At 34.6% G+C, this 26044-nt stretch overlaps 2 protein-coding genes across 4 annotated transcripts in view; both read right to left on the bottom strand.

Annotated features, from left to right (window-relative positions):
* LOC123711801 overlaps positions 1-24373 on the bottom strand; it is a 91457-nt gene extending 67084 nt beyond the window's left edge. Inside the window, exon 1 of one of the 3 annotated variants that reach the window (XM_045664601.1) lies at positions 24170-24373. In XM_045664601.1, coding sequence (XP_045520557.1) covers positions 24170-24188 — 19 coding nt within the window. In that variant the 5' untranslated portion in view covers positions 24189-24373. Of the gene's footprint in view, positions 1-3174; positions 3307-13885; positions 13905-24169 lie in introns of those variants that run through there. The other 2 variants (XM_045664602.1, XM_045664600.1) reach the window with 2 other exon arrangements.
* On the bottom strand, positions 19055-24176 carry LOC123711800. Its single transcript, XM_045664599.1, has 2 exons — positions 23591-24176; positions 19055-22319 (listed from the first exon to the last, which is right to left on the bottom strand). The coding sequence occupies exon 2, from the start codon at positions 20358-20360 to the stop codon at positions 19182-19184; it is 1179 nt and encodes a 392-aa protein (XP_045520555.1). The 5' UTR covers positions 20361-22319; positions 23591-24176; the 3' UTR covers positions 19055-19181.
* Positions 24374-26044: the final 1671 nt, after the last annotated feature.

The following is a 26044-nucleotide window of genomic DNA, read 5'->3' as shown; positions in this document are numbered from 1 at the left end:
AACTGTGTTAGTCTACTGGCTTTAGCGTGCGGCTCTCATTCCAGAAGTCATAGGTTTGATCCCCGGCGGTGAACCAATGGACTTCCTTTTTATGTGCGTATTTAACATTCGCTCGATTCGTGAGGAAACCAGCTTGCCTTAGACCCAAAAGGCGACGGCGCGTCTTAAGCATAGAAGGCTGCCTATTAAGACAAGTAGGTAATCATTTGTTAATTATTAGATTAACAAATGAATGAAACAGATACAGAAATGTGAAGCCCAGACCTAAAAAGGATGTGCGCGATTAAAATGTAATTTTTATTAAATATAACCGCCGATGAAGCAATATTAGGGTAAGATTTAGAGTCAATCTTAGCGTTAAATCAAATTCGATACGTGTTTGAAAATGAGAAATTCTTTTGAATTTTTTTATTATTATAACATGTATATTGTTAAGGTAAACGGGAACCATACGGGAAGAGGCGGAATGTGTTTACCACTAGGAAGCAAGCGAAAGACAAAAGTCATATTAGTTGATCGGGCTGGACTCCTCTCACTTTCTGGAGAATTGATGGACTTTGAATTTGTGGGCAAATTTCCAGCAGCAGGACAGCAGCAATGCTTTGCGCAAGAATACGGCAAACAGAAAGGTTTAGAAGATACGTCTACCAAGAGCCGGCTCGTCGGAACTTTGGTATTTTGCATACCATGCATTTATGAAAAATACCAAATTCGGTCAATTCGTTCAGCTGACCGAAATAAAATAGAGGCATTCGAGATGTGGTGTTGGAGGAGACTATTGCAAATACTTTGGACAAGACATGCACGACCTTCAGTAATAAAGATTACATAGAAGAAGCATTGTTAAGGTAAGAACGTTTGCGTTGTTATATATTGTAATGGAAGCTTTCAAACCAAGCCATCTGAGAACATGACTGTTTGTATATTGTTATTCAAGCGAAAGTCTCCAATTCCGTTTTGCAATTTATTTAAAAACAATACACATGCACATTATATAAAGGATGACCTAATAAAATTATCAATTGTTATAAGACATATCACAGCATAATTTGTTAAATTGTTCTTTTCTAAATCTGGATTAGGACATTTCGCAAACATGAGACCCAAATATCAAAGTTGTGATGTGATGCCATCAACTTTATTCGTATAGGAAGCGGATCACTCGGTTCCTACGATGTTCAAATATTAACACTAAAGAACTAAATTAACCAGTAATCATCATTGTTAGCCAAAGCCTATAGTAGAATATACAATTTGCCTTCATTCATAGCAAATCAAACATACCAGGAAATTCAAACAGCAAAGCGAGCCACAAATTATGATATCACTCAACTCCTGTACTTCAATACTAAAAAAATGTAAACCTATATTTTTGTTAAAAGCGTGTTTGTGAGAAATGTTTGTGTAACAAGAACATTGGAATAACGTTTCTACAGACATAATTTAATGTTTTCATATATTGGTTTATAATTTCTGTGTATTCCGATACTTATTTAAGTAACACATTAATCCTATGCATTCTTTTAATAAGCATATGCATTCTGTTATGTTATTTTGTGTTTTAAATGCTTTTTTTATGTTTATTAACATAACGCAAGCTGTTTAAGCAATAAACTGCAACAAAGACTGGAAACTAAATAACGAGTACGGATAACTTTTCGATCACTGTAATGTAACTGTAATGTTACAAATGATACTAACTAAAAATCGGAATTTATTAAGATATTCACGGGATAAGAATATATAAAAACTAGTATATTATATTTGTCTTTACATAAATATTAGATAATATTCACAGAGAAAAAGCAATGATCGCGTTACAAATTGCACAAATGATCTTTATTGATTTGACTTATTGTCTGTTAATAAAACCATTTTTTGTTTAGATTTAATTAATCGTTATACTAAATTATATTATAACGATTAATAACAATTTTGCGCGTAGTCATTTTTTTTAGGTTTAAGCACAATCGCACTTATGCATAAAATCTAAAACAATATTTTTCTACCGTTTTAACAAGTAAGTACTCTTCTGTATCTTTCGATCATAGAATAAATACAATTTCGAATACAAATTATAACAGTGGTATAGTTTTCATAATAACTTAGTATTTAAAAATCAGTAAATTATTGATGTATTAAATAATAAATGTATGATTTCGATAACAATTTGAGCATTTAAATGGAACACCTTCATTTAAGAAATAAAATAAGAAACTTCTATATTTGTATAGAAGTTTCTTAAAACAAAAAGCGAAAATTTTCAATATACGAGTGAAATCAAATCAGTGTTGCATATTGCAAATTGGTTGATATTTGGTTTTAAGTCGGCCTTGGCCTGTCATGGCAGTTGATTGAGATTATAGAATGAAAGGGAAAATTTCTGACAGCTCAGAGAACTTCAAAGATTTTCCATATATAGTGAAAACGTTGTGTGTAAAGCTAATTAAAAATATAGTGTATACAAAGATACAGTATATTATAAAAATAATAACATAATATTAGATATTATGTCCATCATAAAAATCATAAGTCATAAGTATGTCGTGTATACATGATAAACCTATAAAAAACATGAGGATTCCATGGTTTCGTAACTAAAATAGGTAACAATTCGTAACTAAAATAGGTAACAGTTCGATTCTCGATAATTGCTTTGGCTTACAAGGCATGCAATGGTAGAAGATCGCATCTTCTTTCAGTGTGATACATAGATTCAGAAATGTGTCCACACCACGTCATTTTGGCTTCATATACACCATATACTGAGGATTTTGTGCGTTCTATTTATCTGAATATATTATAAAATCGTTATCTTTAATCCTCGTTGCCTAAACTAGGGTTAGTAAGTGATATGATTATGTTTTCTTGTAGTTAAGCTTTTTCTCAATTTGCTCAAATGAATTATAAAATAATCATATGGAAGTATTAATATTAGTATTATAAATCAGTTTTAGATTATTGTAATAAAACAGTTACCTACAAACCGCACAAACAAAGGAAAATTCAAAATACAAAAGTTTCAATTTACAATTTTGTAAAATCGTAACCAATCTAAACTTTAATATCTAGCTTTATTGAAAAAGAAATTAATTAAAACTTTGAGGACTTTACAAATTTATAATTTCTATAATACGTTTAGCTTATTCAATAAAAAAATCTCTTCAAACTCACCCTCAAAAGTGAACAACAGTTGAATAAAAATCGTGAACATTTCATGCATCTTGAACACACACTATTCACTTTAATTTAATCCGTTTGACAAAACATCGCTACATGATTCATTTAAATCAAGACACGTCCGTCCTATACTGCGACTTTGAGAACACTGAAGCGCCAGTGCCACAGATTCCCCAGTCACTTTAGTAAATGGCGTGCTTCATTTTCATAAAGTTAATTGTGATTTTCGTAGTCTGTGACATTTTTCCTATAATTTCAATGAACGTTATTTTAAACCGTGCGGAAAATTTCTTTGTTTTAATATGTCTTATTGAGCACTATCGATCTCTCATCTCGAGTGTTTTCGTTCAAGTGGACTTTACGATTGTGAAAATTTTCAGTTTCCTTTTATAATTAGAATAGGGAATTTATTTAGTTCTTTCTAGATCTTAAATTTTATAATGAATGATTATTATTATTTTACAAATTTGCCGGTCTTTTTTATGATTTTTCTGTATGTATGTGACGGCGCCACTATCAATGTTTTGTAAAACAACGTGCAACGGGCGATTAGTCGAACGATCGTACGATGTGTCACTCGATCCCCACTACAGAACCAATATAAAGCAGCGCGCGCGCACAACTCAGGCAGTCCCCCGACACATACTAACGGATCCGGATGATCCAATTACCGTAGCAAAGCCGCCCGCTTTTAATTTATCGTTTTTATAGCGCGGCCAAAAATAATAAAAATAGCCAATCACAGATTAGGGTAAAAAACCGCCTTCACCGGGGAAGGCGAGGACCTTTACTTCGCACTTCGCTCACTCCACTCGTCCTGCCCTTCAGGCGATTGACCACCCCGCGACGGCCCAAGCCGAGGTTCGAGTCTCACAGGAGACGCCCTTGCGCTAGCCGCGGGAAAACAAGCCATTCTGGCCGAGCTACGCTCGCCGAAACAGCCCGAGCTGAGCTGTAAAGGCCCTTAAGGCCAACAGCGAGATTCCATTCTCAAAAAAAAAAATTCAGGCAGTCGTTCATCGACCATTGCCCGGTGCACACGTTACGTAATTACCGAATAGCCTTTGAAATATTTACCTATTGAATTTGTTTATTAAAATCGTATTGAATTAAGACTGAAATTAGAATTGGAATAAATCAAGTGATTGGGAGAATTCTTTGTGTTTGTAATCTTAACAATGTCGGGACCTGACGCTACATCAGAAGTGGGATCCACCCCCACACCAACCATCATCGCCAAATGCGCCGAGGAGTACAGTAATGGAGCAAATGATGTTATTTTCAACTGGTATGGAAGAAAAACGCTGATAATATGACACCTTGTCAGCCTGTTCAGCATGCACCGATAACATTAGTCAATTATGACCCGGATGAACCTGAACCTGACATCATCAACTGGTGCTCACTCAGCGAAATGATAATTGAACAGAAAAACCTAAAAGGAATCGATTTAATACTTGCATTAACACATTCTCTCAAGGGGCGTGCTGCAACCTGTCTGACGAATATCAGACCAGATCAAGGAGATGCTGGTGTCAAGATTTGCTAAGCCCATGATGACTCAAGACTACTTCGATCATTAAATTTCAGTTATGGCAAAGAAAGCCCTGCTGAAGCGGGAATGCGATTATGGCAATAAATTGAGAAAATTCCTGAAGTGAATATGCCCGAGAAGGTGTTCACTGGTTTTGCAATCTCTGTGCTGTCTCAATGCGATGAAAAGTTTCGTCGAGAGTTAAATTCAGTGGTTATAAATAACAAAAGCCAATTATTTCGCACATTATGTGGTTTCACATTAAAGAGACGCAACGAAGACATTGGTTCATCTGATTCGAACACGAAGCGCTTTAGAAACAATACACCATTTCGCGGCAGCAGCCACTTTTGTGGGAGACACGGTCATCGAGGCCTAGAATGCCGCGACAGAAATAGATTCGCCACTCTTCAGTGGCAGCCAAGACAGAGCCACGTTTCTCAGCCACTCCGCAGAATCCTCGCCCATCTGTCGCCTACTACGTGTGTGCCAATCCCGGCCACGTAGCCTCGGTATGTTCCAGCAAGCAGGTTAAAGCAGGTTAAGGTCGTGTGTACTCGAGCTGCGCATGGATTGATTGAGATAAGTGGTATAAAATTGCCTTTTGTTTTTGATTCCGGTTCGGAATGTAGTTTGATTAAGCAAAGTTATTGCAAGTTTATTAAGGGTGAACAGTTTCATGAAAAAAATAGCTTAAAAAGGTGTAGTTAGTAATAATGTGATGTCTTTGCTACAAATCACATATCCCACTATAGTCCAAAACCTTAATTTTGACATCACTTATCACGCTTTGCCAGATGAGTTTTATTAGGCCGTGATGTTTTAGAACTAGGGATTTCCGTTTAGATTAGTAATGATAATTTGACTTTTGTTAAGAAAAAGATATCAAACTCTTGTACAACACTCTCGCCATTTCACAAAGACTCGATTGATACCGACCTCGTAGGATGTGATAAAGAGCGTTTGTTGGGTATACTCAAAACATACTCCAATAATTTTATACAGACATTGCCAACTACTCGTATTAAAACCGGTGAACTTAAAATCGATCTTATTGACCCTGCTGGGATAGTTCACAGGAGACCATATGGTTTGTCTCCTCTAGAGGAGACAAGAGAGTGTCTTGATATCGTTCATGAAAAGATTCAAGAAATGTTAGATGCTAATATAATTCGAGAAAGTTCATCCCCATTTTCAAGCCCCATCCTATTAGTAAAAAAGAAAGACGGTAGCGATCAATTGTGTATAGATTACAGAGAGCTCAACAGCAATACTCGTCCGGATAGCTACCCACTTCCTGTAATCAGTGACCAAATTAATAAATTGCATGGAGCGAATTATTACAGTATTGTGGACATGGCCTCAGGCTTTCACCAGGTGAAGGTCCATGAGGATTAAGTGGAGAAGACTGCTTTTGTAACACCAACAGGAGCTCTCAAACCTAATCCGCGCAAAGTTCAAGCCTTACAAAATGCTCCAAAACCATCCACAGCTAAACAGGCAAAGGCCGTATTGTATGGACTGCTGAACATGAGAAAATTCATGTTGAAATAGTTAGACACTTGACAACAGAACCAGTACTCAAAATCTTTGATCCATCTTTGCCCATCGAGTTACATACCGATGCCAGCAGTGATGGATACGGGGCTGTCTTAATTCAAAAAAAAACTTGACAAGGGATGGTTATCTGTAGAGCAACAACGACTCTGAAATTTCAAATTTGATTTCTAAAATACAAGCGAATCAATTCCCCTCTGAAATCGCACACACTTCCACTGTATGTTCCTGTGTGGTTTGAAAGTCTTCAAAAGGGTCCATCTGGTGCCCAACAAGTACGCTTGCGTCCAATCCCCAAGGTTCCACTCCCATGGCACACTCCACTTAGATCTTACAGGAAAACTCAGTGGTAAGAGCGACCGCAAGGAGTATTGTTCCGTCACTATTGATGCATTTACAAAATATGTCTTACTGAAGCACACAATGACACTGAATTCCGTTGACGCTATTAAAGCAGTGAAAGACTCTGTAAATTTGTTCGGAGCGCCAAGGAGAATAATAGCCGATCGTGGACGCTCTTACGACAATGCAGATTTCAGGGACTTTTGCAAATATAACAATATTGAGTTACATCTTATCGCTACGGGAGCCTGCAGAGCTAATGGCCAAGTGGAGCGCATTATGCGAACTCTTAAGAGCCTACTTACAATAGCTGAAGGTAATTCCGACAGGTTGTGGCAGGAACAGTTAAGTGAGGTCCAAATAGCACTGAATAGTACTCGATGCAGAGTTACTGGCTTCACTTCAATCGAGTTGATGTTTGGAGTGCAATGTAACTCGTTAGGTATTTCCAGAATAGCTGCGAATATTGATAATCCTAGTAGGTTAGATTTGGAAGCGGCACGGTCTAGTGCGTCAGATAATATAAAGAGACTGGCTCAGTCTGATGTAATGACATGAAAGCGAATGCGCTTTAACCGGGGTAAAGCCAAAATAAGGCCCTTTGCCATTGAAGATTTCGTTTTCGCGAGAAGTGAAGAAAGACATCAAATTAAGTTGGACCCAAAGTATGAAGTAAAGGCTCCTATAAAATCATTGCTGTCCTAGAAAACGATAGGTATGAATTGAAGCTTGTTAACGGGTCCAAGCGAACGGGCAAAGTTGCCCATGAAAACCTACACGAAGTACCCCGTGGTACAGTAGGTTTTTTAGAAGTATCCGAAACTTATAATGATCATGCCGTGACGGCGGATGCTAGCCAAAGTAATTTTGTTCATGAAACTGATCGCAATAGTCGTCACTTAGCTATAGTTCGTGACGCTGACGATGAAATTTCTGATAGCGACACCATATCTGTTAATAGTAACACTTTGTCGGCTAGTTAGAGAGTTCATCATCAGAATCACCAGATTCTATCAGCATTGTGACTAATGCCATTGTACATCATGATGAAAGCTAGGAGGAAAAAAAATGGGAAAGATATTAAAATGATAAAAAAAGTAAAAAAAAGAGAAAAAAAAGAAGTACTATATCAAAAAATGTAGGAAAGAGTCATTGCAGGGAGTCCGGTCCAATGACTCGGCCATAGGGGTTGCATTCTGTTCTAGCCTTTTGGCTATAGAGATTGCAATCCGGTCTAGCATTCGCTACAGGGATATCTGGTCTAGCTAACACAGCTATAGAGATTTCCGGTCTAGCGCAATCTAGTCTCCGGTTTTAAAAACTGATGAGCGGGATTTATCCAGTCTCCGGTTTTAAAAACTGATGAGAGGTATTTGTCCAGTCTCCAGTTTTAAAACTGATGAGAGGGACTTAAGAGTTCTAGTACGCTGAAGGGGTTGCCGGACCAGCTCATTATTGAAACTGTTATTAGAAAAATGTGTCAGGATGAACGAACAGTTTTTTTTGTCTGTCCCCAGATGCCCAAAAGGCGCTGGAGGACCAGCGTATGTCAGTATGGCCGTGACGGCGCCACTATCAATGTTTTGTAAAACAACGTGCAACGGGCGATTAGTCGAACGATCGTACGATGTGTCACTCGATCCCCACTACAGAACCAATATAAAGCAGTGCCCGCGCACAACTCAGGCAGTCGTTCATCGACCATTGCCCGGTGCACACGTTACGTAATTACCGAATAGCCTTTGAAATATTTACCTATTGAATTTGTTTATTAAAATCGTATTGAATTAAGAGACTGAAATTAGAATTGGAATAAATCAAGTGATTGGGAGAATTCTTTGTGTTTGTTATCTTAACAATGTCGGGGCCTGACGCTACATATACAACATTTGTGTCCTGAAGGACTCACAACATAGAGATGTCCTTAGTGTGAGGACTAGCATTGTACAAATAGCAACAATATGTTTTTATTCTTTTAAAAATATGTGTTATTATTATTATTTAAGTGCCAGTCAGGTCTTGATTTACATTTTTTCTATTATTCTGCTTATTTTAATTTTGTTTACATTTATATAATTACACATTAATTCGGAAACCAATTTGTATTAAAAAAATGCTTAAGTCAGTCAGTCAATAATAAATAATGTCCCACTATGACCTATGTTTGTTTCCATGCTCAAATAAATTTAAAACTTTTTAAGAAAGTCTATAAGAAGAACATTCTTTGGTAAAAAAATACCCAAGCTTAAATACAACGGCAAGGGAAAATAAACTATTAACCTTATTTAAATCTTATACTAATATTTATTAAAAACATATCGTATACTTAAAAATAAAGGGGCAATTGACAACGGATTCAAAAGCTAAAATAATACGATAATTATTGTTTAAAACATAAAATGATTCGTGGTATAAAGTATAGACCGACAAATAAAAAAAAATTGATTGTTTTGGCTTGAGTAGGCAGTCATACATAACTCACATTCATTTTGTTATATTGTAAATAATGTTTCTTAACTGACTTTTATCAACACAATCCAAGAATTAGACAATGTATAATCGAATCAACAAATGTTTTACTTAATTCCTGTTAAATATAAAACCCCGGACTTAAGGCTATATAATCAAAGTATCGTTAAAATAAATAAAGCTATTCACTGATCTCAAACAGTTAAATTAAAAACAATGGCTCAGCTCTGAAACCACAGAGCACGCGTGAAGATCGTTCCACGACTTTGCTTCAGCATACGACTGGACACAAATCTGAATACGAGATGTGTGGATAGTCATAAACCCTCTTTGTCTATCTGCTGCTGATTTCGCATCGGATAAATACCAAGTCTCTATTGGATTTATCGGATCATTGCGTGGTCCGGAGCGTTGTGCCATTCACGCGGCCTCGCTTCGCGGGCTGTCACCGCGTGTGGCTACAAGTGGCAATACAAGTCGGGAGATTGGGATGAGTATTGATTTTGAAAACTTACATTTACTATTATATCGCTCGCTCCGTTATCATCAACAATAAAAATACGTTTATTATAGAACATAAGATACAAGTATCTTATCCACGTCATTAAATTTGAATACCCAGATATCCCTACTCATCAGCAAAGAAGACAGAGGATGAAGGCCGAAAGAAAAAGCTAGCGTAAAAAACCGTCGGTACTCTTTTAAAATAGCAAATCCTTAAACAACCCTTATTTTAAAACAAATATCGCAAATTTATTAGAAGTAGCCTGTCTAGCACTAGTCCCAGGCCCTATTATTAACTAGATAACTTTGTAGTAAGACTTTCTACACAGTTTCTCGACATCAGTTAGTGAGCGAATGTTTTTAACCGCGTAAGCTGCGGAACTAAGTCTCTTCGCCAATCCGTTAATATCACGGGACCACTGAAGTTTTGAATCCATGATGATTCCAAGAAATACAGTTGTATCATCCAGATTCAACTCCTCATCATTTATAATTGTTCGAGTATCCATAGCCTTAAAATTTAATGCATTTAGTTTTTTGCAGTAGAAGGTTATTCATACTAAACCAATAGACCATCAAAGAGAGAGCATTGTTCACATCCTCAAAACTTAGTATTTGTCGTTTGATTTTAAAAATCAAGGACGTATCATTAGCAAACAAAACTAGGTGATGTTTTTTCTCTACCATGAAATGTGGATCATTTATATGATCTTGATATATCCATTGACATCTTGATTATGTATAAGGCATCAAAGGCAATTAACAATTTGAGAATGAAATCATTTCTATATAATTTACTTGTTATCGATATAAAACTGAATTACTATTCTTTAACGCCCCAACAAATTGTTACTGTTCTCAGAAAACAACATTAGAAAACTCATTATTCTTGAGATTTGGGAAAACATTAGTTTAGAACAAATTAATTTATTATTTTGATAAGTCAAATAATAAATTAATTATCTAAAACATCACAGACAAATTGTTATACATTATGTATTATGTTTATTTACTCAAACTAGAACGCTTTATCAAACCTAAATAAACAACCCTCTGTTCTTCTTGTCTGCATTATTTTTGTTTGTGAAAACTGTTCACAACACAACTATACAAATATCACTTTATTTCCCTCATTCATTAAAGTGAGTGAGTGGAGTGAGTCAAAAAATTATGTTATGGTCCTCCTAAATGGCGATAATATTTCTGTATTAATTGTACTGTCATAAAAAATAAACTGTTCGGTAGTTGACGTATGTATGTTAGAGCAATGGTGATAAGGAATAAAGGTAATAGGAAAAATAAATAAGATAAAAATTATAAGGGATGCAGCAGATCTTTCTTTTCTTGTCTCTCTATAGGTAACGCCTGCATGGGTCGTACTAGAGGAAGATGCAGCCCTATCAGTCCAGAAAGAGACTGAAAATGACTGACAAAGTAGTTAAACTCATTATAGTACGTATCATCGTCACTGTAGTACATAATAGCTCTGCGTAATCGGTTAAATGTGACGTGTAATCAGTAGAGTGGACTCACTAGTAATTTGCTCGCGATACGATGTTTTAATATGAATTCAGTGGCATGCAGGCGTGGCCGACAAATGTAAAAACATTATTCTCAAATTACTTGAATTTAAAGCATTTGAGGCGTAACCGTATATAGGATTGGTAAATTATAAGTAATTTTACTTCCTTTTTGAAATAATAAATAACAAGTTTGGCTACTGTTATACACATTTATATACACGATAAACATCTTCCACGGCCAAAAATATTATTGTGAATAAAAATCTTCTGATAAAAATAGCCCACATGCAATGATATTTTTAATATAGTTCTTTAAATATCCGTAGCATTTAACCTTTCAATCGCACGTACCGTGCGATTACAACATTGAAATCGACATAACAAAATTACATAAAGTATCCAAATTATTTGCTACCAACATATATAAATAATATACATAAAGAATATACATTGAGGTACGTCCCGTAGGGCACTTTTTAATCAAATAGAACATTATATGTCCTCACTTTACCCACCCACTGGTTACTTTAGAGGATTAACCCTCCATGGGTCAATCAAAACAAAGTTATACAAATTCCTAGTAAATCGCTTGATGTATGAAAGATCAGAGCAGTGTTGGCCTAGTGGCTTTAACGTGCGACTCTCATCCCTGAGGTCGTAGGTTAGAACCCCAGCTGTGCACCAATGGAATTTCTTTCTATTTTTAACATTCGCTCGAACGATGACGGAAATCATCGTGAGGAAACCAGGATGCCTTAGACCCAAAAAGTCAACAGCGTGCGTCGGGCACAGGTGGCTGATCACCTAGTTTCCTATTAGATTAACAAATGATCATGAAACAGATACAGAACTCTGAGGCCGAGACCTAAAAAGTCCATTGATTTTTATTTAATCATACCGTAAAGATACATTTTTCACATAATGACAAATCAATATATATTTTTTAAACATACATTCATTGTTTTATTAGCGGTTTTTTAATGAGAGAATTTTGGGTTAAAAACCTCCCAAAAAAAATTGGTGACTTTTTGATTAGTCGGAAGTCTTAGTCCAAAAATCACAATAACAAGATGGCCAATACTTTGCTAAATCGGCGTGTACCCTTGTGGCGGAAATTTGGCAAGGCGTCTTTTATTTAGTTGGTCAGCACATCTGTCTTCAACTATCATACCGAGAAAAAATTGACGGTCCACCCAAACGGTAGCAGATAATAATTTGCCGCCATACATGTATAAAGTTGGTGTTTTTCACAAGACCAAGCTAAAGATTGATTTGTATCCATTAATTTAAAATCAATAAAACTTCTAATATATCATAATTATGTTTTGAAAATATATGCTATTATTATTTAACCCGTATACATCAGCAGTACGATTAAAGATAGAATTTTATATTTCATGGATTAATTCTAGTTTTAAAATTATGAAAATTTTAAACACGCCACCACCCACATATTAGGTTTCCTGTCATAATATTAACCTTCTCTATTAATACTAATTATATTCAACCCTTTCAATGTCTATAGTAAGATAAACGATCCATTTTAAAATTATTATTCATTCGCACAACTCCCTAATCTATGGTACTATATGATATTATTAATGTGGGTCCTCCGGCAGTATTTCGGCAACATTTGGAGATACTTTACCCTCGTATTTTCAATCTGTGTGCGTAGAGCTATTAAAAAAAATAGCATTGTACTGGAACCAAATGAACACAGAACGAAATATGACCACAGACATTACTAATATGTTTAAAAGAAATAACATTAATTAAAATCCTAAACAGTGCGGTCGATACATTACAAAAAGTTATTTAAAAAATGAATAATAGGTACTAAAACAGTTTATAATTACTAATATATGATTGCACTCAATACCTCTGATGACAAAATAATTCAGTGTTTATCCGTAAATAACCAACTTGGGTTTAATTATTTTCTTACTTATACCTAAATCATATATATCGCATGTTGTACTTAAATTATATATCAGATTAATGTAATCTTTGAGCTGCTAGTAAGAACTTAAGTTAGTAATTTTTAATTAAAAAAGTAAATTTTTAATTATATTGCAACAATAAAGACTTTACTCGTGGATATGAGGTGATGTTTAATGGACACTGATGAAAGTCAGTCGAGTGGAGAGTTATAATGAGCGACCCTAAGGCAAGTTAGCTAAGTTACTCATTACTCTGTTACTTGTGCTATCTAGTTTAAGAACAATTTTAGATAAACTTCGAAAACCCGTTGGAAGATTTGCAAATCATCGTCATTTTTTTGTCCAGTCCCAATTCAGTCTCGTCTAATTAACAAAAACCTATTAAATGTTTTGTTTTTACTTTTCCTTTAATTAATTTAATCTTGTGGCAATTAAAAATAAGAATTGGACGTATACGACATAGAAGTTAGGCTAGCATATTAAACGTCTAAATAACACTTGAAAATAATTATGACGGTCGATATGAAAGAACATAGTGAAGTTAGAGTTATGTCTAAAGTGGCACGGGTTTGAAACGACGCGTACGGTTCGCATTTGTGTAGACAGTGGCCATCTGAACAAGATACTCTATATAGGAGAGTAAAAGAGGCCATGTAAAACAATTAGCTAGCTTAAATATAACGCTCAGCCGTGGTCGTGCATTTCCACTACGGTGTACCAATGTATTTTTCTATCTATAAATACTATTTATTGTCATAAGGACAACACAGTAAGGCTAATTATAAAAAAAACATAATGGACCAGCAACTATTTTCATAATTAGATAAAAGACTCACCCATTTTAGAAGAGGAGACGTTTCGCGTAGCCATATCACTCGATAATGAACAATCGTAGTAATGAAATGGGTGGTAGCGTTGTGTGGTCGGCGTTAGTTCCCACTAGGATTACAATCAAATTAGGGTCGAAAATGGGACTCTCATTAAATATATGGCAACGAAGTGTATATTTGGCATTTGATTCAAATACTAATAAGTTTTTATAACCCAAGCTATCAGCATTCATGAAGACTAATTAAGTAATTACTGTTTAAACTAAAGTATTTGTAAAATATAAAAATGTTAGAGGATATCGCTTGGTCAACGCAATCGACCATGTTGCATTAAACCGGCAAGTTTTAAGTTTTTAGTTAAAACAAGGAAGTTTTCATTTATACTAACTACACTATACAGAGATAAAGTTTGTTTTTTAATCTACTGAATCAATTTTGAAAAGTCTTACGAATAGAAATCCACGTTATTTGTGACTGCCTTAACGATGAGAGGTATATAATTTGGGTTCTAGAGAAAAGTTTTGGAGCCTGATAGTGTCTACACAAAGTCACCGACAATATATGTCTAACTTTTGCATTGTTTATATAACTTGCTTTTATAAGCAAGTTCTTCGCGGCGACCATTTGTCTACCTGTTCCCGATAAATTCAAAGACTACTGCGTGGAATTAATTGCGTTTTTCAACAATATCTATAATGATTTATAAGGAAAATTTAGATAAATAATTTTTAAGGTTTAGGGAACACGAACCACGGTCAGTGGCAAAGTTCCCGAGCCGGAAAATTAGTTTATTATAAATTGGTTGTATGGACAAATATATTTGTTTTTTCTAGATATAACGTGACTCATTCACATTTCTCGCTATTTATTATGCCTGTCATAAAAAATAGTATATTAATAATAACCATAGTTAGTATATAATGGATTTTGTTCTATGTACTTTCAAATATTTAAAAGGTTTATTAAAGTGGTGGTGGTATAAGGCGAGGTGATATGGAGGCTATGTAACTTCTTGACACCACAGACCTAGTGAGAAGATTTAATAGGACAAAACCATTTGACTTCGTGAATTAGTGTTGGGTAGAGCACGTTAGTCAAAGTGCTAAACAATGCTAATATTCTAATTCTCCATAATAGAGACTGTTATTGGACTCTTATATCAGTTTTAAATATCCATAAGGTTATTCAGACTTATAATTTATATAAACTTACATAAATTACTTATTAGTCATAAGTTAGATTGTAGATTATGTTAGATGTTCAATGATGCCTAGATACGATTTACACAAAAAATATAAATGCATGATGGAAATTTTAATAAGATACAAAAATTATAAATATTGAAATATTTATTTATACATGTTAAACCACTATTCTTCGTCATACACTTCCAATGTATGAAACAACATTCACGAATAATTTATTTTAGATTCTAGTTAGTCAAACTTTGTATAAGAAAGTTAAACAATACAAAACATTTCACAGAACGTTGCCATCCTGTCCGTATTTATCTATTCTCTGATAAGAATATTATGTGTCTATTATAAATAAGGTTAATTTTCAAACACATAACAGACAGGTCAGGTGTTCGATTAAGACAAATCAATAATAGTTTCATTGGAAAGTGCAAAAGACCACCAACTTGTACACATTATAGAAATGTTCGGAAAAAATTGACCCAAATAATTAATTAATTAATTGGCATGAGTTAAGTTTTATAGCAAAAATATAAATGTATCTAGTTTGTATTAATTTAAACAAAAATATTTTTATTTCCAATATATTTTATAAAGAGACAATCATGCTTTATGGTTACCCACAGTGAAAATTCTTAACTGGATAAATACGTAGTTGGTGCAATTTACAAACTAAATAGATTTCATTAAACAAAAATCAGTGAGGTATGCATAGACTTCATGTATTCGTTTATGGGCCAAATTCATGGAAATAATCTATAAGTTTTCAGTGAAGCAATTGTGTATGCATATAAAGAAGAGAAATGATCAACTGGAAGGGCTATTTTTCTGTAATTATTATGAAGCATATATACGGAACGGTGCGTGCGCAGCCCGCGTCGATCCGTCACCAATGTTACAAGTTTCAAAAATAACCCAGTGCTAATAAAAAACACCAATAACTAAGTAAAAATATATGTTTTAATGTCTCAATGAGTAATAAAAAATATTAAATGCTAGTCGTTATAGCTTCATCCTTGATGGCAATAAAGCTCTTTTGACACATAGAAAAAAAGGGGAATGCTACGATCTGTTAACGTATTCCTTGCTTTTTTCTATAGTATTTATTATTTTTCGTTAAAAGGGTTGCCAGGAAGAGATCGCTCGCTCCCCATAGCCCAATTATATGAGATTACTAATTGTTTCTAAATTTAATATTAAAAAATAAAGTTACAAAACGTAAGGCATTTCTATATAAACTCTTATAGCTTGCACCTTTAAATTTTTGCCAGCACGCAATTTGGGTGTGGACGTTTCGAATTAATTTCACTTTAATATACTTCAAGGACAGTGTAGCAATTAATATTTTACGTGAAAACAGAAAATAATTTTCACTATAATATTTAGGAGACAATATTTAACATTTTAAAAGTGTCGCAAACATACGTTATTTAGTTTATTCTTTCAACGAAGTATGGATACCCGAGTCAAAATATTTCAACTAGTCAGATATTTGTTACACTTTTAATTAATACAAAATGTATGTTAAGTAAACTGTTAAAAGTAATGAAAAACAAAAAACTCGAAAAGGTTTTACAAGAGAACAGTCTTTGATGTCTGTATATTACCGTGCCTGATTTGCGCATGTCAAACCTGGTCACTCACTGATAAACAAGAAAACAAACTAAGTGTATGTCAAAATAGTATCAAAAGGCTAAGCTAGGACTGAAATTGACAAATAGAGTAAAATTAGAGGATAAAAAAAGACATGACAAAGTTTAGAAAATATATTACTTCTAGTAAAAGATTGAAATGGAAATGGACTGGACTCATGAGAGAAGACAAAGATAAATGGACGAAAACATCAACCGAATGGCTTCCTCACTATGAAAAAAGGAAACGAGCAAGGCAAATATAATGGGTAGATGATATAAGTAGAGATGCTGGCCCTATGTGTCTTGAACTTATAAACCGAGAAGAGTGGAAAGTCTTAAAGGAAGCCTACATCGAAGGACAAGCCGTAAAACCGAAATTAACCGGCTTGCCGAATAATTATGAAGATGTGAATAACCAGTATTCTGCTTATAGAACAGTGATGCAACGTCTGCGGAGCAAAGGAGATACTTATAGTGCCGTAAATATGCTCTATTACTTCTAATGGCATTGGAGAACACTGGAGGATATAGACGCCCATGGTGTCGTTGTGTTGACATTTTTTTAAACACAGACGATCAAAATATATAGCAACTGTGCTAGATATCAAATCACTATTTTTATTGTAATCACGTTTTATCCCATTCCATAAGGACAGATCAGAACCGGTACTTCATATCTTCCAATAGCGGAGTGATTCCAACGTGTTTGTACTATTTTCCATATTATTATCCGTAGCGTTGATTTCATAACGTTGAGATCGCGGGTACAAAAACTTAATATTGACGTCGAGAGAGTAAGAGCGTGCCGGTGCAGGACTTTATTTAAAGCCGTCTTTGTAAACCAATTTAGTATTTATAAATCTAATATACGATATTGCAACTATAACTACTGGTACGGCTACATAGATTTATGGAAAATGTTGATAAAATAAACTTCATACCATTTGGGTCCAGCTAGTTCCAAATTTATTTAGTTCAATAGTGTTAAAAAAACCGCATCGCAAAATAAATGACAGTCTGGAAATCATCAAAAAGACACAAAAATGTCTCTGAATTATGTAGTTTCATAGTGTAGTACAAACTTTTAACGCGCATCACTTTTGTGCACAAACTCTGAACAAAGTTCGTTACAAAACATGTTTTGTTTTTTATGTGTTCTACGTTTTATCGTATTTTTAGTAGAACAGATATTCCTCATCTCATTGAATAAAGGCCATAAAGGCATAAGTAAATCAAGATCATAGATTACAGATGTCATAGATAATAAATGACCGCTACGAAAATTGGCTTGTCTTCAATGAGGGTATTGTTAGTACATAGTTTTATGTGTCTGTGAATTAATAAAATTAGACATCTATAATAGCGTTTATTTATATAAATTTACATCGTCAACTTAGATTAAGTTATACATTTTTGTTAATGGTTACCATTCTTAAAAGTAAAAAGAGGGAGAGTCAGCCCTAGGTAGTTTACTGAGGTGAGTATATTTTTCTTTTCTTGTTATACATGTACTATTTACTTACAAAAGGTATAAATATAGCTATAAAATTAAATAAATAATACTTATTCTAACTTATCGTTGTGGATACATATTAAACTTGCAAAGGGGCAATTAAAAGGGCTTTTAAAAATATTTCTAGAATGCTGTCATATAATCAAATTAAATATCCTTTTTGCTTTTAGCGTGCGTGACGATGTACTGATATGGACGCGTGAGGCGCACCTTTTTTAAGTGAATTTTTACTGAAGCACCACAAAAAGCAGAGATTTTCATTTCATTTATTATAAGTACATTCTATTTAAACATTTATTAATGATTTCCTTAGATATATGTGAACTTTTGTATTTGTTTGGATAATGTTTATTAGCCGATATTTCAATAGTAAAAATAACAAGCTTGGAAAGTTCTGTTGATTTAAAAAATACATTCTGCTTGTTTTAATTTCATAAATCAAATTATAATCTAGTATTGTCTTTTGTTAAAATAGCTTTTACACATTAAGAAAAATACTTTTTGAACGGATTAAAGCTATGTATTATTTTTAAAACTTATAGTTATTTACATAATTCTAAATTTTTATTTTTTTCCGACGTTTCGCGTACTTTTCAGCGTGCGTGGTCACGGTGACTGAAGACGAAAGGTGTTAAATGTCAAAAGTATCACAGCTGCAGAGAAAGTTGTTTTATCTGTATTTATTGCCCCGAAGTTGGTATCGACTAAAAGATGACGGGTTTTTGCAAAAATGACTCACGGTGTCCTCTGTTTTCGCGGATTGTTTGTCTTCGGGTTTTAATTTGGATATTATTGGATCCCAGGTGTTTGATAATTTTAGGCCGTCTTCTCTATTGAAATTGGGGTGTTTTTTATTTCAATGGCTTCGCGTACCAATCTTGGGAAGAATCTTTTTTCTTTCGCAAATACTTTCGGTTGGTCAAAGTGTATGTAATGATTAGGCCTATCCACTAGATAAACTACAGTGTGTGTTCACAGACTACTGATTTTGTGTGTCGTCTTATGTCTGCAATGTGCTCTTTGAGTCTGCTGGACATATTGCGTTTAGTTTGCCCTATGTAAGACAGGCCATAGTCGCAATCCAGTTTGTACCTACCTGCATCTTGCAACGGGGTGTTACTTTTCATTGGTCTTAGGAATTGCTGAATCTTCTTGTGCGGCTTGAAAATTGAATTAATAGAAGCTCGTTTTAGGATCCGGCTAATTCTATCTGTAACTCCCTTTACATATGGCAGGTAGGCTGGTTGACGGGGAACTGTTTGTATCTTGTTTTTGTTTCTGTGATGCAGCCGGGGTATGCGCAGCTTGTTTCGGTGTAGCACCTGTTTTACATGCTGTAGTTCCTCCTCAAGGTAGGCAGCATCACAAAGACGTTGGGCTCTCTGGAAGAAACATTTACCGACAGAAAGCAGTTGTGAAGGGTGGTGGTGGAATTCACCAATGAGGTACCTATCTGTGTGGGTTACCTTCCTGTGTATTGTGTGACCTAGTGTGCCATCTGCTTTGCGTGTAATTAAAATATCCAAAAAGGGCAGACAGTTATTGTTCTCTTGTTCAACAGTAAATTTGATGTTATTGTGTATTGAATTTAAATGTGTTAGAAATGCAGATATTTTGTCATTCGGGAGTACAACAAATGTGTCATCGACATATCTCTTGTACAGTCGAGGTTTAACCGGGGCATTAACCAAAGCTCTCTCCTCAAAGTCCTCCATGAAGATGTCAACGACTATAGGTGACACCGGAGAACCTGTGGCTACTCCATCAACCTGCACATAGAACTCATCTTTCCACATTAAGTATCGTGATGTGAGACAGTGTTTTACAATATCTACATAATCTGGTGACATGTTCTGTTCATTAAGTCTTTTAGCAATTGTATCTAGGCAGTCATTTAGTGGTAAGTTTGTTAATAGTGACTCAATGTCAAAAGTCACCATGGTTTCATTGTGGAGTAATTTGAGATCTCTCAATGTTTCCACAAAGTGGTAAGAGTCCTTAACATAAGCACTAGTGTGCCCCCTGAGAGGGGATAATATTGAGACTAAGTGTTTGGCTAATTTGGATGTGGGTAAGTCAATATGACTGACTATGGGTCTTAAAAGAATTGTTTTCTTTGTGTATTTTTGGCAAACCATACATTTTTGGAGGTTTTACGCAGGCTGTTGTTAAAGATTAAATTATAATCTATTTTGCATTCTTCTACGTTAAATAAATAATCAATTAATACGGAAATATTAATTAAGGATGTTTTGCGTATAAAATATGGTGTTGCCTTTACGAATAGACAGTGTTAAATGCTAAAATTAGTATGAACCACGTTTAATATTTGTATTAAAAATAAGAGTTCATCACGCAAAAGCACTATAGCAGGCGTCTATACAAGCTTCGTCCCCGTCTAAAAGGTGAATGTGTATATATTGATTATTAATTATTTTTCAACTAGGTAAGGTTTAATTATATATTTAGTTGTTTAACCAAATAAATTGCTAAGACTACAACTAATGCGGTAAATAGTCTGTGTTACGAGACATAATTAGATACATTAAGTTCCTCTTAAATTATTAGTAACAATGAAATAAACTTTATTTTATATAAAATTCATTATTACGTTGTGGAATAAAGTTATACACGACAAAAATGTTCCGACACGCCTTTGCTACATAACCTAATTTAGAAGGTTGAGAGATGAAATGGCCTGAAATGGGTTTGTTAATAAAATTGTATCGCTTAGCATACCTTCTCTAATTTGGCACATTGCTTTTGTGAAAATAATTTGTATGTGTAAGTGGGTGAGCAATGCCACGAAATATTTATGTGTAATTGTATGACTTCAGAGAAGCACGATTAACAATCCTGAAACCAGCATGTCTCGGCCAAAATTGTGTTAGACACAGACTGTGTTTCGACCTCAGTATCTTGTTCCACCAACGTAGTTTTGAATATTTACAATGCAGATTGAAAACCCAATTTTACAGCGTTTGTTACGCTCGGTTAAAAATATGTTATCGAAAATACCTAGAAAATAAATAGAATATATATAGGTGTGTACGGCACGGGTGTCACAACTGAAACGTATTATATTTTAATATGGTTTTTTACAAAAAACCTTAAAATTATTTCATTTATTCTTCCACAGTACGTAAAACCGAGCTTAAATAAATTTCAAATTGCATTCGTAAAACAAAGAGAAATAAGTGTTATCAAAAGCGAACTTGGTCGTTAAGTCAGCTGTTCGCGTCGTACAATATATTGTATTTTATATAACAGCTCTGTATATTATATGGCTTGTAATGCAATTTCCTTTTATGAGTTCAATAGAGTTCGATGAAAAAGGTAAAGTTTTGATTGTAATGTAATGTTACGAGACAGCGATTATACGGGAATTTCGTTTTAAATGTACTGCTATATCATTTAAATAGATTTTGAACATCTAATATGTTTATTATCTGCATCCTTGATATTTTTCTGTAAAGGTAATTTAATTTCTGTGCACAAAACCGACTAAATTTTTAAGTCTTAAAGGGCAATCTCAAACGACAGGATGTATTTAGTATTTTTACTAATTCATCTGGACTGCACTCTTGATATGTATAAGTCTTGAATCCAGCTCCGGCTATGTATTGAGTTTCTACAGACTATTTATTGTATATAATTAGTGTGTATGTGTGTAGTAATTATAAATTTAACTCACACCCGCATTACAGCAAAAATAACTAAGGATTGGTGTGTTTTAATTTCTAATCAAACAAAACTAAATTTATTTAATTTTCAATATTATTTGTTTTGTTTGATTAATATTTGAAGCAATATGTTATTATATATAACTTAATGTGTGCTTTGATACCTAGTTGTGCAATACCACTTTAGAAAACTTTGAACTACGGGACACCTTGACCTGCAATCTCGATTCAAATCACGAACAAAAAGACAAAAAAAGTCTAAAAACGTAATAAAATATAGATATTCGCCCAATCAGCAAGAATTCCGTACATTTTCCTTTGTGCTCGGAAAACAGTATAATTTGACGGCATAGGACGTGCCTTGCAGACAATATTGTAGGATGTGACAGGAGACTGACGCGTCTTCTTCAAAGTCTGGAAAAAAACATTTAGTATTGTGAGGTACAAAAAACGCATTTGACAATATACAAATATATATATCATACGTTTTATAGTGATTTCTATATCTGATAATATTTGTAGAGCGCCACAGTCAGCGAAAAATAAGTACGATGTCTCTCTGCATCTTATGCAATTACCACAGAGAGTGTTCAGAGGAGTGGTTCGAATTAATACCAACAGCTGAGTTTCATCATCCGACAAAGAAGAACTCGCATTTCTACCCGTATCCAATATATAAAATTATTTCATTAATCATGTTAATTATTTCCACTTTTGTATCTACGTTGATTTCATTCACCGTACGAGCAAATGTTAATTACGCACACAAAGGTATCAATTTGTGCATTTCAGGCCTACGACCTCAGAGATTTGCACACGAAACCAATAGGCTGTCACGCTAGTTCAATGTCTTAAGGAAGGCTATATTTTCAGTCTAGAACAGACTTATACAAAAACTAGTGAACCTTAAAGTTGAAAACATGGTAATAATTTATTTTTTACTGGAGAAGTCGAATTTATTTTAAGGCTTTTGGGGTCGTATATAAAGGCTGCATTCAGAAAGGCAACGCCGCATTGCTGTTGAGTTTATTATACGTATCAATGGAGCTTGAGAATTTGAAAATAAGGGTTAAAACTTATGAAAGGGAATTGTTCTCAATTCATATGGTTTATTTTCGGTGGTAGATAGAGAAGTTGTTTTGAATTAGTTATATTTTTTGCATTTGCAGGGAATTTGTATTCAGATGGTTTGCGTTATATGATAAAAAAGCTACTGACTATATAAAACTTTTTATGTGACTTAAAAAAACCGTTTCTAAAATTAGTCTTCAGATAAACACTAAATATAAAATATATTTGTCGTAGATTCAACGCGATGTGGTTGAACAAATATTGACCAATTTTGATTGTGGCTAAGAATCTTTTGCTGCTTTGTAAAACAAGTAGATTCAGTGTCCAAGTTTGTGTTGTTTTACAATAAGTAAATCGCATAACTATTAGCTGTTCACTAGATTTATCAACAGACATGCGTGGGTACCCTCATTTTTATTTTCATTACCTAACAATAAACGGTGTCGTTTTAAATGTCCTACCTTATTACAAAAATGGAGAAGCTTAGAAGCTTCATATTCACCACGAGTCTTTTCTGAATATCGCTTAAGGTTTTTAATGTTAGGGTACGTATTTAAATGCCTATTAAGTGACACAAAACTTGTCGCAGTATTTTTAAGTAAATCTGTACGTACCTGAACATCTGTGATGCCTGCGATCACAACCTCAATTTTATTGGACTCACCCCAACCCGTTTCCAGCCGGTCAATCAGCGCCATTTTTTTGGTGGAATATTCATAGTAGGTCACCGCGTGGTCACTTGTATTGTCCACCATATCATGAAACAAGTCGTGAAACCTCCTAGTTCCAACAAACTGAAGAGTAAGTCGCTCCTTAAACTCTGTCCAGGTTTTACACAACAGGTACGTACGTGCTGCCCACTTCTTGGCACGTCCCTGCAAGTGAGTCAAGGCAGAATACCTAGCTCCGTAATCCGACCACGAATTGTCCTTCATGTGGTATATCTTCACACCACTGAGCTGCGGTAAATTGACAATTGTCTAGATCAAACGAGGGTAGATAAATCTCACTTGATTTTAGCGATCTTTTATCACCCACACTCGAAGGCTTCTCTTTGGTATTGTGGGAGCCCTTCATCATATTTTGAAGAAATTTTGCCCACAATTCAGGCGTAAACGTGTTGCGTCCGTCGTCTTTTGTGGTCGATGGGCCCGCCGCTCCATTTTTTTCATAACCAGGTGTGAAATACTCACTATTTCCAGTAGCAGGCATTGCGGTAGGCACGCTGGATGATTGTTGTATCGATCCCACTTCTGATGTCGCAAATTCAACGCGAATAATAATTACAAAATTGGTGTTACTATCGTCATCCTACATTATAACTTAATATTTAAACACAGTCAGTGCGCACGTCCGGCGCAGGCGCCGATCACAGAGCTACTACCGTCTGAACTCCACGATCGATTCTACGCACTACTGACAAATTGACTTTAACGCATTGACAACTTACAACCAGTAAGATTGTGTGGTGTTACTATTCTAATAAAACGAATGGAATTCGTTTATTATGTAATCTCTGACATATTATAATCAAATTGTATTTATTTATTTCCACATCATTATTCTACCTTAACAGTTACAACTAATTCGATAGAACGTCAAAATAATACCTACACCGATAATCCTACAACAAAAAAAACATTAAAAAAAATATATTGATAAGCCTAAATCTTATAACTAACAATATAACAAGCAACTTTTGTTTTTTGTATCTTTTACTTCGTTCGTTAAGTATAGTATATTAAATATCCTTTTATAGTCGATATTTTAAAGAAATATTCAATACAAATATGGACTGAACTTTTCGCACGACTACGTGTGATAGTATTTATTTTCATTGAAGTGTAAAATGGCTTTGACTCTAGCTAGAACGTTAGTCACTAAATGTAGGGTATATATTTTCAAAAACATAAGATATATTTCAGTTTAGAAGACTAACAATATGTTGTAACATGAAAATAAAAGAAATCAATGGTGCTACTTATTTAAGTTTTCCCTCACCGTTCAAGCGAATGTTCAATGCGCACATAGAAAGAAAATCCATTAGTACACAGCCGGGGATCGAACCTACGACCTCGGGGATGAGCATCGCACGCTGAAGCCACTAGGCCAAGCTCGCTCTATATATTACAACATACTGTGTGTATTGTATTTTATTTAAGGTATAAATTTAAATATCCTACAGCTGGATGTTTGTGTAGTGCCTTGCAAAGTTTACTAGTTGGATTTGAAAAAGTGAATAATTTTAGCCGACGCCAAGACAACTATTGGCCGAGACAATGTTTTACGTAGAACAGGGGCCAAACGCTGCCAATGGATACTCTCAATGCCTGAGGCCTCGAGAGTTCGTTGCTGGTTTTTTAAGAATCAGTACGCTACTAATAGGACCTTAAGTCGAATTGGTTCCAAAATACTTCAGTAGGCAACTGGTACCACATAGTTGTGGTGCGCGGCAGAATTTGCCTTAAAACGCTCAGTTGTGGAACGTCTTATATTTTTATATGTCGGACCAAAGTCGTCATTTGGTCCTTGGAGTTTATCTCCAGTCTTCTACAGATGGACGTTGTGTAAGTTCCCTTTTACTAGTAGAGAGCTTGGAAAAATAGACCTAAAAACCCTAAAAAAATGAACATCCAAACTAAATCGTAGAGCAAATTACATGGACAAAGTAAATGACCCCGCGCTAGAGGACATTTTGACATGATTTATGCTCACAGACCGGGATAGGGTAATGCCTCACTATATTATTCATGTAGAAACTTAACACATTATTATCCTTCAAGACGCTGGCAACATTGTAATTTCTAAAGATGTTTTGGTTAACTCTACCCTTCATGCAACGTTTCCTTTATATGTAGTACCAGTAGACAGTTAGAGAGACAATTTTCGCAAGCCCTATTCCAATGTGAAAATGTTACTGTTTATTGAACAAAAGTGTGTGCTATTATTAGTGTTATTTGACAATACCTTTGAATTCGAATCTAGAATCTTCGGACGCTTCGTCTCTGGCCTACATACGTAAAGACAATAAACTCGTTGCTGGGTCAGCTTTATCGAATCTTATTATT

Source organism: Pieris brassicae, chromosome 7, assembly GCF_905147105.1.
Source record: "Pieris brassicae chromosome 7, ilPieBrab1.1, whole genome shotgun sequence".
Classification (NCBI taxonomy): Eukaryota; Metazoa; Arthropoda; class Insecta; order Lepidoptera; family Pieridae; genus Pieris; species Pieris brassicae.
Note: the sequence above shows the minus strand (reverse complement) of the source record. Positions and strands in the feature narration are given on the sequence as shown.